The following is a 15,003-nucleotide window of genomic DNA, read 5'->3' as shown; positions in this document are numbered from 1 at the left end:
AGTGAAGGGAGTAATCTTACACCTGCCCATCATTACCCAGACTTTCGCTTTAAGACATATGCTCCTGTAGCTTTCCGATATTTTCGTGAACTCTTTGGAATTCGCCCAGATGATTATTTGGTGAGCATGACTCTTCATTTGTTTTATTCCTTTATGCCTTTCGGCACCAAAGTGGTATAAATGTTCCCAGCATTCATTGTAAAATTACTGTCATTCTTAAGACCATTTAGTGATTCACTAGTACAAATGATCTTGGAAAAATGACAAGAAACGAAAGGGTGTACTGCAAATTGCAAGTGACACTGAATAGCCACAAAGTCTTAAAGGGGTATTCCGGCATTGATAAAAAAAAAAAACAATCAATCAAACATAGTTATCCCACTTACCATCTTACCGCCTCCCTCTTGATGAGGTCATTGTCACAAAAGGGCTTCCTGGGGTCAACAGTCATTAAGTAGGAATGCGTTTACTTCACTTCCTGGTGGGAGATTGAGGGGGGGAATATAGGGAAGGGGGGCAGATAGGTGATTGAAGCATATTACAAGTTATATAACTTTGTAATGTGTTTTAATTACTGGGAAAAAAGCTTTTCGTTGGAGTACCCCTTTAAGGTCACTATACATCTTCAGTAACTGTCAGCTGGCGGTTATCTCTCCAGTCCTCCCTATACACACTGACATTCGGCCATAACATGCTATGTATGATATATTTTTCTAATGCCGGGACTGCTCAGTGGTTATTTGAAGCTGATTCCTTTCACTCCTTTTCCAGAGATGTCCTCAAGAGTTAACCCTATGCCTCCCCATGCATTAAAACAACAAAAGCTTGAATACTTGCCACCCCCACTCATGCAGTGAGGTTCCACTCCCCAATCAGCCAGTCATAGAGCTAAATAGGGAAGTTAGACATAAACAAATGCAGCAAAAGCGACAGAGCAGTGTCATCCAGAAGATATCACAGGCATTGAAATAAAGAGTACATGTCTTTATTCCTTACCTGTCTGTTTGAATAAATATATGCAATGCCTATAAAATAAAAATTCTGATACATCTTTTCTTATAGCTCTGTAATCTCATGCTACTGTTATTCTGAGGTCCACAGAAGAAGATTCTTGTCCACCCACACTGATCAGCACTCTTTTGCGGTGCTTTTACATGGCACAATAGTAGAGCAGCAGGGCCGCGTGAATGATTCCATCATCACTGCCATGTGATCCAACAGCTTCACCTTCTTTCTGACAGTGTCACAGATGCATCTTGCTCTACGGACGCTGCTTCATCTCCCGCCCCCACTTTTACAGCTATCTCCAGCCTAGAGATACTGCCATGACCAGAGAGTGGGGCTGATGCAGGACACATCATTGACACTACCAGAAAGAAGCACTGTTGGTAAGTATGCACTGCTTGTGTGCTAGTCATCTGAAAACCTTTCAGTTTCCTATCCACCGCACATCTCCTCCAGTTTAACACAGAGGGATAGGCAGCCAAATAAAGATAATCTTTAAAAGCCTGTGAGTGCACATGTGGGACAAATGTCCGAAAGTTGGCCCATGTAAAAGGCCCTAAATAGAGCTGAGAGTGTATTGACAAACCGCTAGCTGTTAACATCCAGCTGGTTATTCAGTCATAAATTATAGCAAGAATAAGAGCCCTTACACACAAAGGAAATCATGTGGATAACTTGCCATGTATCCTGTCTCCCATCCCCCCCCCCCACTCCTGCTTGAAGTTATGATGGTCCCATAGGCTTCATTCTATGTTCTGGTGGATTCCAACGTCCACCCAAAGAAGTGACATGTCAATTCTTTGGGTGGCCGAGCATAGAATAGAGTGTATGGGACTAGATGAGAGTCAAGCGGGAGCGCACGGATTTGCAGCAAGATGTCCGCATGATTTCTGTAGTGTGCAAGGTCCCAAACAGAGGAATGACATTTCACAGAGCTTTAAGAAAAGATGTTCCAGAATTATTGTATATACATGTACTTGGTCAGTCAGAAAACTGTTAATAAAATGTATTTTTACCTTTTGTCTTTTTTTTTTTCTTTCCGTCCTAATAGCCAGTTCACATGGAGTAAAAGAGGCAGAATTCTGTGATGGAACTCCCCACTGCGGAATCCTGCAAACCTCTGTGTCATACAGACTGTCGGTGGGAGGGCTCGCATGCCTCTCTGCACCACTCCACTCAAAGAATTGACATGGCACAGAGAGCGGAGGTGTGCGAGCCCTCCCATCGACATCTTGTATGACACAGAGGCTGTGGCTGTTGGGATTCTGCGGTGGAGAGTTCTGTCGCGGAATTACGCCCCTTTTACTTCGTGTGAACTGGCCCTAATAGGTGGCTGTGGCTTTAAGTAACACTCTTTGGGTGATGGATATGTCTTTCTTTTTAACAGAGGAGCGATCATGGTTAATTAAACTGTATGAGTGAGACAAAGTACTTTTTGTTCAAAGTCTGGCTTTATTTCTTTATGCTGCTTTAATTCACAGTATTCTCTTTGCAATGAACCACTTATTGAACTCTCCAATCCTGGAGCAAGTGGATCTCTCTTCTATGTAACTAGTGATGATGAATTCATTATCAAGACAGTTATGCATAAAGAAGCAGAGTTCCTGCAGAAACTGCTACCTGGATATTACATGGTATGTTCACTGGTCTGTTCTTGATCTTTACTATGATAGTCTGTCATGTTCTTATAAGTAACTAAAACACATAGAGGGAATTTGTCATTTGCTGTGTATGTACTGCCAGCCAAATCTATGTAAAAAAAATTTTTTGTAATGTAAGTATTACACAACTTCTCTTTGAAAAGGGACATTATCTATAGTAAATTGCAAATTCAATCTAGCTAGTATAGGTAAGCTGATTATTTTCTTACATTTAAAATCAGTGTCAATTGCACTTTCATCAGCATACACAAAATTATCAAAGGGTTTAAAACAGAAGTTGGTGTAAACTGGCCACAACAACCAATTACAGCTCAGCCGATAGGGCCTTTCTCATGTGCCGAAAAATCAATGATGGTTGGCCTATTACACAGGGTGATATCAGCCTAGTAGGATTATAATTGCCCAGTGTAATAGAGCCCTTAGGGACAGTTTTTCTTCTACTGTTGTGTTTATTTATTTTTTAACAATAGGAGTCGATGACAGAAGAACTGAACTGTATAGGCAGCTGCATACATCAGAACACATTACAGTTTCAACATGTAATAAATGTTATTCCAAAAGGCCATGTTCACACAGCATAAGAGACCGGCCGCTGTGTGACCCAGCCAGGTCATGGAGCGGACGGTCTCTGAAAAGATCATCCCAACCGGTACTGCAGTACCGGCCGGATGATCTTTGCAGCCGCTGGGTTCTGATGCGGGCACATCAGCGTGCGCCCGCATCAGAACTCTCCACTGCACCCAGTGAAGCAAGCGGCCGGAGCCGCTCGCTTCATTGTGTGAACTGACAGGGTTTTCTATGGCCGCTATTCAATGATTAGCGGCCGCCGAAAACTGACATGACATGCATGTTTTTTGCAGCGCAGCGAGGGATCCCGGCCGGAGCGTATTCTATGTGTATACGCTCCGGCCGGGATCCCATAGAAAAACATCAGGCTAGTCCACACTTGCAAAGTACAGTCGTTGTTGCTGATGGCAACAATGGCCGTACTTTTACGCTGTGTGAACCTAGCCTTATGCTGGATGCTACAGTAAATTGTATGAAATGAACTCTGCAGTTGAGTCTGTGTCAACAGAGTATTTTTCCCTTTAAGTCCAGTTCTGATTGATAAACATGGGATCTGGGGGACTAATTAACTAATAAGGTTACCAGGTCTGCCATCCTAGTACTGTTATTAGATCCATAGGTTAATGCAGGCTGGAACTTGGGTAAATAATGTATCAATAGCTGCATTGACACGTTGACGACGTACATCAATAAAAGATTTCCAATAGTCTATGACAGGGGTACTCAACAACTTTTATCAGGTGAAGGTCCCAGCTGAACATCATTAGGGAATATGTTTTGTTACTTTTCACAAAGGGTGTTGAACTATTTACATACAGAATTGATGCTTATTAGTGGGAAAACTGTCATTTTCTCTCTCTCACCAGCCCTTTAAAATTAGGTACACAGGGGGTGACTGCATTAGTAGTATATAGCTACCCCTGTAGTATATAGCCCCCCTGTGTGCTCTCCCCCTGTAGTATATAGCCCCCTGTGCGCTCTCCCCCTGTAGTATATAGCCCCTGTGCGCTCTCCCCTTGTAGTATATAGCTCCCCTGTGCTCTCTCCCAGTATATAGCCCCCCTTTGCTTTCTCCCCCTTTATATAGCCCCCCCGTGTGCTCTCCCTCTGTAGTATATAGCCCCCCTGTGTGCTCTCCCCCTGTAGTATATAGCCCCCTGTGCTCTCCCCCTGTAGTATATAGCGCCCCTGTGCTCTTTCTCCCTGTATATAGCCCCCTGTGCTCTTCCCCCCTGTATATAGCCCCCTGTGCTCTTTCCCCCTGTATATAGCCCCCCTGTGCTCTCTCTCACTGTATATAGCCCCCCTGTGCTCTCTCCCCCTGTATATAGCCCCCTGTGTTCTCTCCCAGTATAAAGCCCCCCTGTGCTCTCTCCCAGTATATAGCCCCCCTGTGCTCTCTCCCCCTGTGTATAGCCCCCCTGTGCTCTCTCCCAGTATATAGCCCTCCCTGTGCTCTCCCCCCCTGTATATAGCCCCCCCTGTGCTCCCCCCCCTGTATATAGCCCCCTGTGCTCTTTCCCCCTGTATATAGCCCCCCTGTGCTCTCTCTCACTGTATATAGCCCCCCTGTGCTCTCTCCCCCTGTATATAGCCCCCCCCTGTGCTCTCTCCCAGTATAAAGCCCCCCTGTGCTCTCTCCCAGTATATAGCCCCCCTGTGCTCTCTCCCCCTGTGTATAGCCCCCCTGTGCTCTCTCCCAGTATATAGCCCTCCCTGTGCTCTCCCCCCCTGTATATAGCCCCCCCCTGTGCTCTCCCCCCTGTATATAGCCCCCCTGTGCGCTCTCCCAGTATATAGCCCCCCTGTGCGCTCTCCCCGTATATAGCCCCCCCTGTGCGCTCTCCCAGTATAAAGCCCCCCTGTGCTCTCCCCCCCTGTATATAGCCCCCCTGTGCTCTCTTCGCATGTATATAGCCCCCCGGTGCTCTCTCCATTTACATGCTGTTGACAGCGGCCGTTCTGTGAAACAGCAAAGTCACAGAACGGATGTTGTCTGTGAAGTTCAACCCGGTCGGCGTTGCAGTACCGGATGGATGAACTGCTAAGGGCAATATCTGCAAGGAGTGTATGTTCCCCCTGTATTTGTGTGGGTTTCCTCCGGGTACAGTTTCTTCCCACACTGAAAACATACAGATTTAGGGTGCGTTCACACCTACAGGATCTGCAGCAGATCTGCAGCAGATTTGATGCTGTGTTCAGTTATTTAAATGAAATCTGCTGCAGAAAATCAGCTGCAGATCCTGTAGGTGTGAACGCACCATTAGGCTATGTTCACACAGCGTAAAAGTACGCCATCGGCAACAACGGCCGTACTTTGTATGCCTAGGCAAGCTTCCTTATCTTCTATGAGATCCCAAGCGGAGCCGCAAAGAACTGACATGTTCGTTTTCTGCGGCTGCAATTCAGTGAATTGCGGCCGCAGAAAGCTCTGTCAGTTCACACAATGAAGCAAACTGCTCCGTCCACTTGCTTCATTGTGTGCTATTGTGTGCTATGTGTGTATTGTGTGCTTTATTGTGTGCACACACGGAGCGGCCGGTCTCTTACGCCATGTGAAAATGGCCCTTAGATTATGCGCCCTAATGGGCATAGGGACTAAATTTACAAAGCTGTGTTAAGTGCTGCAGAATCAGTTGGTACTAATATAAAGAAATTATTATTATTATTATTATTATTATTATTATTATTTTGCCTGGATAACCTCTTTAATGTTGGAGCAACTTGTTTGTAATTGATATTTTGAAAGTTCACATTGTAAGTTATTTTAGTACATTTATGTAACAATGTAATGTTGTGTAAGACAATGATCATACTAAAATGTCATAGCTTTAGGGAGTCTACAGTAATGACCATGCTAGTGATAGTGAGAAGGAACCGGCTTCCATTAATTTTTTAATTTTTTGTTAAATTGAAACAGAACCTGAACCAGAACCCACGGACACTTCTGCCCAAGTTCTATGGTTTGTATTGTGTGCAGTCTGGAGGAAAAAATATCCGTGTTGTGGTCATGAACAATATTCTGCCAAGAGTTGTTCGTATGCATTACAAGTATGACCTTAAGGGTTCCACTTACAAGAGACGTGCATCAAAGAAAGAAAGAGAGAAACGTAGTCCTACATACAAAGACCTGGATTTTATGCAGGATTCGCCAGAGGGACTGCTCCTCGATAATGATACCTTCAGTGCATTGGTTAAGACCCTGCAGAGAGATTGTTTGGTAAGTTGTTTTTCGAAAAAATGGGTTTAAATTATAGTTACACATCCATGATGTACATAGTAGAAGTCTTTTGGGGAAAATATGTTAGTCAAACTAATGGCATATTAGAGTTTTTAGACTTTTTTTTTCCTACAGCAGATTTATCAATGCCATTGATGCATTTTAGGGTATTTGAATGAAGTGACCATAATACAGCACCCAAGCAGCTTTGGTGCTGGAGTTTTACTTTTTGGGCCATACAGAAAAATAACCTATTTTTGATTGAAAATATCTTTATTACAATCAGTCGTCGTCAGGCATACATAAACTGTGACGCAGCACAGTTCAATAAATAAGACACTACATACTCAGCACCATGGTACAACATACAGCACAGGCTCCCTACGCTATACATCATACCACCCGCTACACTAACATTCCCGCATACCTTAGCAATCCTAAAACAACAAACAATAAAGCAATACAGACAAGTGATGGGGTAAGGGGGGTGGGAAAGAGGGGGGTAGGGAGGGGAAATCACAGGCCCGAAGCTTTATTGAAAGACGACACAACACAAGGGGAGAGGGGGAAGGAGAGGGGTATCAATCCTCTTCTTCCTGGTCCGATCTGTCCATGATGGAATAGTCTCTGAGCAGGCTGTGGACCAGCCTGCGGCAGTCCAGAAAGGACATCCTCTCCTTCTTCAGAATGAGGCGGTTCCTGGCAAGCCATATAGCGTCCTTAAAACAGTTCATAAGGCGCCAGGCCTCCCGGGTTGCCTCATCGCCGAAATTCCCAGGGAACAGGCCGTACAGCACCGCGCAGTGCGTTAGCCTGTTCCTGGGCACGCAGTCACTGAGTTCAAGTTCCAGGGCGTCCAACAGGCCCTGAGCAAACGGACACTGCCAAAAGAGGTGCAAAGATGTTTCCTCCACGAAGGGGCACCGGGGGCAGTACCGCGTTTTGCACAGGTTGCGGGCATGCATGAATGACCTCAAGGGCAGTCCCCCCTGAATGGCCATCCAAGACAAGTCCTTGTGCCCGTTGGTCAACTTCGCCGAAGCCACATTAGTCCATACAGTCTCTGCGGTGGCCGCAGTGAGCCCTGGAACGAGCTCCATAGGGTCCTGTGCTCTGATGAGCTTGTGGACAGTTTTTGGCTTCCACAAGTCGGGCTTGAGTCCCTCCAGTTGGTGTTCCCTCACAAACTTGACGACGCCCCCGTAGAACCAGGGAGTGTGCCAGTTGTAAGGGATGGAGCTGTCCCACTTGTCCCAGCTCAGACCCCTCCAGAGGGGGAGGAGGAACAGGCGAGACATGGACCTGCCCGCAGAGCCATTTTTCTGTTGCAGAGTCCTCCGCACACAGTCACATACGAAGGCTGCCCGCAGCAAGGTAGGGATATCCGGAACACCTTTTCCGCCCTTGCGGGGTTCCTTGTACATCACGGAGCGCTTCACTCTGTCCATTTTGGAGCCCCAGATGAAACAAAACACGGTCCTGGTGATGGCCCTGCAGACGGTGACATGGGGGGGCCAGGCCTGTGCGGTGTACTGAAGCACAGGCAGAACTTCGTTCCTCAGGACCAATGCTTTGCCCTCAATGGTGAGGTGTCTGAGGCTCCACAGCCCGATCTTCGTATTGACCTTAGCCAATCGCTCTTCCCAGGACTTGAGGGCCGCGCCTTCCTTTCCGAACCAGACTCCAAGGATCTTGATGAAGTCCGGTTTGATGGTAAACGGGAAGGGGGCGGAGGAAGCCAGGTGCCACTCCCCGAAGAGCATAGCCTCCGACTTCCCGCAGTTGACCTTTGCCCCTGAAGCCTTTCCGAACTTCTCGCAGGTCTGGACGAGTGCGGTCACCGAACGCTGGTCAGCGCAGAAGACGGTCACGTCGTCCATGTACAGCGAGCACTTGACCTCGTGTCGATCGGGTCCGGGTACGGTGATCCCTCTGATCTCTCCGTTCTGCCGTATAGCCTCCGCGAAGGATTCTATAACACAAACAAAAAGGAGAGGTGAGAGAGGGCAGCCTTGTCTGACCCCAGAAAGAACCGGAAAGGGGTCAGTCTTCCAGCCGTTCACCAGTACCCTGCTGAAAATATCAAAATACATCACGTTAACAAAACGACAAAAACATATCACCAAGTCCTAACCTACGCAGTGCCCTGCCCATGAACTCGTGAGAGACCCGGTCGAAAGCCTTCTCCTGATCGAGGCTGACCAGGGCCGCGTGTGCACGGCGGCTTTGGATGTAATGGACCGTGTCCCTCACTAGGGCGAGGCTGTCTGCGATCCTGCGGCCGGGAATGCCACAGGTCTGGTCCAGATGGACGACCTGACCGATGACCTTCTTCAGCCGGTTGGCCAGCACCTTGGCGAGGATCTTGTAGTCCACGTTCAAGAGAGAGATGGGACGCCAATTTTTCAAGTCACATCTCTCCCCCTTCCGCTTATACAGGATCGTGATCATACCCTCCCTCAACGACGGAGGCATTCTGCCCTCCACCACCATCTCCTCGTACAGCTCCAACAGGTCCGGGCAAATGAGATCCCCCAGCGCTACATAGAGCTCCGCTGGGAGACCATCACTGCCCGGGGTCCTGCCAGGCCTAAAGGATTTAGCGGCAGAGAGCAGCTCCCCCACCGTCAAGGGGGCGTCCATGGCCGACGCACCTGCGGGATCAACAACGTTAGTGATACCTGACAGGAACTCGTCGGCCACTTCGGAGTCGGTGGTCTTCGGGGCGTAGAGGCTGCGGTAGAAGCTAGTGACAACCCCCATCACGTCCTCTTTGCCCTTCCGCAAACTTCCGGTCTCATCCCGCAGCTCAGTCAGGGGCGTGTGGCCGGCGTGGAGTTTCCTGAAAAAGAACGAGTTACATTTCTCACCCTTCTCCAGGTTCTCCACCTTGGAACGGAAGACGATTCGCTTGGATTCCTCCTCAAAGTGCCTTTGCAAGCTCTTTTTGGTCTCCTCCAGCTCCTCCTTCACGTCCCAGCCGCACCGGAGAAGGTCTTGCAGTGACCGCAGCTCGCGCTGCAGCCTCCTGAAGTCCCTCTTTCTTCCGCACGCCTGTTGACGACTCTTGGCCTGAAAGAAACTGCGAAATTGAACCTTAACAAATTCCCACCAATCACTGACACGCTCAAACATACATTTATCGTTGCGCCATACGATGTAGGCCTCTCTAAGCTCCTCCAGAACCTCCTCCTGAGCCAGTAGAGCACAATTCAGCTTCCAAGAGCCTGGGCCAGATGGGAAACCATGGCCCAGAACCCCTTGAAACAGAATGGCCCTGTGGTCAGAGAAGAAGCAGGGAACCATAGAGTGCCTAGTCTGCCTGACTGCTCGAGAGGCAAACACAAAGTCAATCCGAGAACGGAGCGAGCCATCGGGGCGGCTCCATGTATAATTAACAGAGCCGTTCCCGATGGACCCAACAACGTCCTGCAAGGATGCTTCAGTCACCATCTCGATGAGCAGTTTGGATGTGACATCCAACTTGACAGATGTCCCAGAACTGCGTCCGTCCGCTTCAATGGGGCAGTTGAAGTCCCCACCCAACACTACAGCCCTGGAGGTTGCGAGCTGGGCCCGCAGGGCCTGGAATAGTTCCAGACGCGCACCCTTCTCAGGAGAGGCATACACATTGATGAGCCTTACGGGCTCCCCCGCCCAAGAGCCGTCTGCAATTAGCAATCTGCCACAGACAAGCTCCTGAACAGAATCAAGTGTAAAGTTGCCTCCCCTGATCAGGATGGCGACCCCTGCGGACTTACAGTCGCCCCCGCCGGACCAGTAGGAGGGACCGTGGGACCACTGCCTGGCCAGATGGTTGTAGGACCTAGAAGAGGACAGAGCACATTCCTGCAACATATACACATCGCACAACTGAGCATTTAAAAACGAAAGAACTGTCTGGAATCTAGACCTATCTCTCATACTCCGCACATTTAAGCTAAAGATGGAAAGATTAGCCATGGGGAGAAAAGAAAAGGGTTAGTCACAGACTCATACGATACCACTCCGGTCGGGCGGATCCTCTTCTTCGGGGCCCGCCGGCCCGACCCATTCCCGTATGCACTCCTCCAGCGCCTCTTTCAGGTGTGCATTCTCTGGGACGTCCTCGAAGTCGAAAGCCTCCGGTTCGTCGACCAGATTCTCCACCACCTGATCCATGTCGCTTTCCTCCGGGAGGTCATCTTCGCAGACCTCGATGATCTTTTTCTTGGAGGTCTCAGCCGATGGGCTGTCCCTCACTTTCCTCTTCCTGTCGGGAACCACTGTGGGGACAAGAGGGGGAAAATCCTCCAAGGAGAGAACCACAGCAGCGGGAGGAAAGGTTAGTGCTGCTGGGTTGGGGGAGTGGGGTGGGAGGGTGGGGGTAGGGGCGGGGGACAGGGGACCCACTGAGGCAATGGGATAGGGGAGGGATTCCTCAGTGGGGGTGGGCGGGGAGGGAGAGGGGGGAGGGGGGGAAGGAGGGGAGGGGGAAGGGGTAGGGAGGGCGGGGGTGGGGGGAGGGTTAGGGGCCGTCGTCCTCTTACCCTCCTTCTTCTTCTTCTCCTTCTCCTTGGGCTTCTGCGCTGCTTGGGCTACGGCCGGCTGCTGGCCGGTCGGAGCTTTGGCAACCACGGATGCCCACGTTCTCTTTTCCCTCTGGGGGCAGGCCCTGTAGCTGTGGTCCGCATGGCCGCAGAGGTTGCAGGTTTTTGCCTTCGGACAGTCCTTGGTCCCATGCCCCGGCACTCGGCAGACTCTACAGGAATCTTCGCTGCAGTCCTTCGCCTGATGACCCTTCTTGCTGCATCTCCTGCAGATCTGCGGCATATCCGGGTAATAGATGAAGCCTGGAGCGTCACCCAAAGAGAAAGCCTGAGGCAGGTGCTGGAAACCGTCGTCCGATGACTCATCCCTGTTGAGCCTCACGACCACCGACCACTTGCCAGTCCAGAATCCAAGGCTGCTCAGGATCTTGGAGGGTTCCTTGACCACTGTGCAGTACCTTGCAAGGAATGTGGCGATGTCCTTGCCTGGGATGTACGGGTTAAGGATTGAAACCGTCACCCGCCTCTCCTCCCTTTGGATTAAGCAGTTGCTTACAAAGCGAGAGAAAGGGGATTCGGGCCTCGCTGCCTTTACCGCCTCCCAGTACCTCCTGCAGGTGTTGAAGGAGGCAAATGTCACATAGAAGATCCCCGTGAAGAAGAAAATGCTGAGGGTTTCAGCCTTGGAGAAACCCTGGTCCAGGACCATCTTCTTAGCGAACACATCCTCAGACATGTCCGGCTCTCTACCATCCACCTTCTTCAGTCGCATGGCCACCGTAGTGCGCATCCAGGGCCGCAGTGTAGGGACGCCTGGATCCGCAGCCTTGCTGGTCGTCGGCTGAGCTGGGGCGGCAGAGGAAGAGGCATCCACGACCCGGGCCTCCTGGCTCTTCCTCGCTTCCTTCTGCTGGGTCTTCTTCATCTCCGCTGCTGAAGAGGCCATCGCTTCTCCCGGTCGAGCTCTTTCCTGGTGGGCGGAGCTATGCAGATCCTCGTCGAAGGGGGCGGAGAGATGCAAATCCTCGTCGCCGGCTTCTTCGGGGTTCAGCGTCGTCCTTCTCGGGGTTCCGGGGCGTCTTCGTCGATCGTTCGTCGGCAGGCGGGATCGAAGTGGTTCTCAGGTCAAACCGTCGGGCACAGGACAATCGAGCAGCAGGCCGAGAGGAAGGTTCACTCTCGTTCCTGGGGAATAGCCCTACACCCAATAGCTGCAGTGAGCTTAAGACGAATTAAATCGCCGATGCCCAAAGGCCGAGTGCAGGGGGTACCCCAGGACCTGAGCCGTCAAGTCAAGGCAGTTCAGTAAGACAAGATACTACACTTGATCTTAGCCAAAAGGCCGAGAATAACCTATACGGCAGTTAAGTGCAGTCAGTGATCAGGGAGAATCTTGAAAACGCCTGTTCCTCGGCTGATCACATCTGTTGTGCAGCCTTATAAGTTATTGTGTATCAGCTGCACGTTGCCCTGTGTAAACAGGTTATGTGCTGCTCATAGCAATGTATTTAAATAGCTACACAAACAATACAATATTTGTGTGGCCTGGACGCTCGATAAATTGTGCCGTGTAAAGCGCCTTAATTGTGCCCATGGATGGCCAAAGATTGCACTAAGAGGACCCCTACCTAGCATTTTATTTGTTTTTCCAATTCTATTGACAGTTTTAAGGTGGTCTCAAAGAAGAATGAAACCTCAATGCAGAAGCATGTGTTATTAAAAAATTACCTATTGCTTAACTAGTTTTTATGTATATAGTTTTGAATTTTGTATCTTTGAATTTTCCATTTTGCTCTCTTTTTAATAAAAGGTTTCTAACTAAAGGCCCTATTACACAGAGAGATTATCTTCCCGTGTAGTGGTGCGTTTACACAGAGAGATTTATCTGACCAATTTTGAAAGCCAAAGCCAGGAATGGATTTGAAAAGAGGAGAAATCTCAATCTTTCCTTCATGACCTGTTCTCTTTTTATAGTCTGTCCCTGGTTTTGGCTTCAAAAATCTGTCATATAAATCTGTCTGTAAATGCAGCATAATAGAACCAGCAATCAGCTGATGAGCAAGTAAATGCTTGCTCATTAGATGAGCGCTGTCTTTTAACATGTTAAAATATAATCTTCCAACCGCATATCTCTGTGTGTAATAAGAGATACACAAAGGCTGCGTGAGCATCACTAGTGATTATTTAGCCCTAGCCGTACGATTCTTGAACCATGTACTAAGCTTGGGAAGTGAATGCCAATCTAGCAGATCAGCGTTTGCTTACAGCACAGCTCAGATGGTTTAATACAGCCAGGCCAGTTTCACAAATGGTACAGGATCCGCAGCAAGTTCCACAGCAAAATCCGCTGTGATCCTGTCATTTTCTATGGCTTTACATACTCCCAGCAAATTTTCATTCCACTGCGAGTATGTAATGCCCCCTCCCACTTGACCCAGCAGCTGGGCAGCTTTGTTACCTGCCTGCATTCATGCTTTCTCAGGCTTCCGGTTCCCTTGTGTCCCAGTCAGCCAATCAGTGGCTGCAGTGGGACAGCACACTGATTGGCTTAGTAGGATGCTAGGGAGGTGAGAACACATTTCTTACAGCCTTCCCAGCACTTTTACAAAAAATCGCCCTGCCTGGAGTTGTCCTTTAATCCTATTGCCACAATTTGTTAATGTGTGTTTCGATTTTTAAATGTTTTTGTATATAATGTATATTGATTAAAAAAAAGATTTTTTTGACCTAAATGCTCAACTTTTTTTGTAAAAACATATAGGAGGTTGAGGCAGTGTCAAAACTCATACACAATAATTGGTATTCATTTCAGGGCCGGCCTTAGGGTAGATGGCGCCCTGTGCGAAACTTTCCTTGGCCCCCCAACAACTGTCTACCCCCCCCCCCCACCCAAACTGTCATATATGTGAACTTTTCATCACTTTTTGAATTTTTTTCTGGTATGTGACTTCACTAAAAAACAGCAAATTTGGACTTGGCCTATTTGGCAATTACACTGTTTACCGTGCAGGGGGCAGTAGTTATGCACTGTTTAGCTGTTGGGGTATGCTGGGGCCAGTAGTTATGCACTGTTTAGCTGTTGGGGTATTCTGGGAGTAGAAGTTATGCACTGTTTAGCTGTTGGGGTATTCTGGGGCAGTAGTTATGCACTGTTAAGCTGTTGGGGTATGCTGGGGGCAGTAGCTATGCACTGTTTAGCTGTTGGGGTATGTTGGGGCAGTAGTTATGCACTGTTTAGCTGTTGACGTATGCTGGGGGCAGTAGTTATGCACTGTTTAGCTGTTGGGGTATGCTGGGGTAGTAGTTATGCACTGTTTAGCTGTTGGGGTATGCTGGGGCAGTAGTTATGCACTGTTTGGCTGTGGGGGTATGCTGGGGGCAGTAGTTATGCATAGACAGACAGATAGACAGTAGATAGATAGATAGATAGATAGATAGATAGATAGATAGGAGGGAGAGAGGTAGATGGGAGGGAGGATAAAGAGCTAGACGGAGAAGAGAGAAGAATCATCAGACTTACAGCAGGGGCACAGGATCCTGGAGGCTGCACAAATTGCTGAGGAGGAGGAGGGAGGACGCACTTGGCTGGTCAGAGGTCACAGGTCACCACACTGATGGAACCTGTCCGGCATACAGTTTAGCAGGCTGCATTGTGGCAAGGAAAGAGTCAGCATCCCACCCGCGGGGGGGGCCGGGGCAAGCCTTGACGGTGGGGGGCGGGGCTTACAGGGACCTACCCGGAACATTAATTTGCCGGGTCTCTAGCCCGTCTGTCTTCTGGAGCGCCCCAAACCAACCACTGTACAAGGAGGGCAGGTGGCCAGCTAGGGGGACGCTCTGGCAGACAGAAAGAACGTCTGTCTGCCAGACCAGTTAAGTGTGCAGCTGACTGTCTGCCAGAGTGCCCCCCCAGCTGGCCAGGAGTGATGCGCCCTGTGCAACCGCACAGGTTGCACACCCCAAAGGCCGGCCCTGATTCATTTAACTTTGTGCAGATGTTATTACTGCTCACAATTAATAC

General features: G+C 49.1%; 1 protein-coding gene across 8 annotated transcripts in view; it reads left to right on the top strand.

Annotated features, from left to right (window-relative positions):
• Window positions 1–15,003, top strand: part of PIP5K1C (phosphatidylinositol-4-phosphate 5-kinase type 1 gamma) — a 593,211-nt gene that overhangs the window by 113,855 nt on the left and 464,353 nt on the right. For all 8 annotated transcript variants that reach the window (XM_069962589.1, XM_069962584.1, XM_069962587.1 and 5 more), the window contains 3 exons: window positions 3–120; window positions 2,487–2,639; window positions 6,154–6,453. In XM_069962589.1, coding sequence (XP_069818690.1) covers window positions 3–120; window positions 2,487–2,639; window positions 6,154–6,453 — 571 coding nt within the window. The remainder of the gene's footprint in view (window positions 1–2; window positions 121–2,486; window positions 2,640–6,153; window positions 6,454–15,003) is intronic.

Source organism: Dendropsophus ebraccatus, chromosome 3 (genome assembly GCF_027789765.1).
Source record: "Dendropsophus ebraccatus isolate aDenEbr1 chromosome 3, aDenEbr1.pat, whole genome shotgun sequence".
Classification (NCBI taxonomy): domain Eukaryota; kingdom Metazoa; phylum Chordata; class Amphibia; order Anura; family Hylidae; genus Dendropsophus; species Dendropsophus ebraccatus.
The sequence above is the reverse complement of the archived record's forward strand: the minus strand, read 5'-3'. Positions and strand labels throughout refer to the sequence as shown.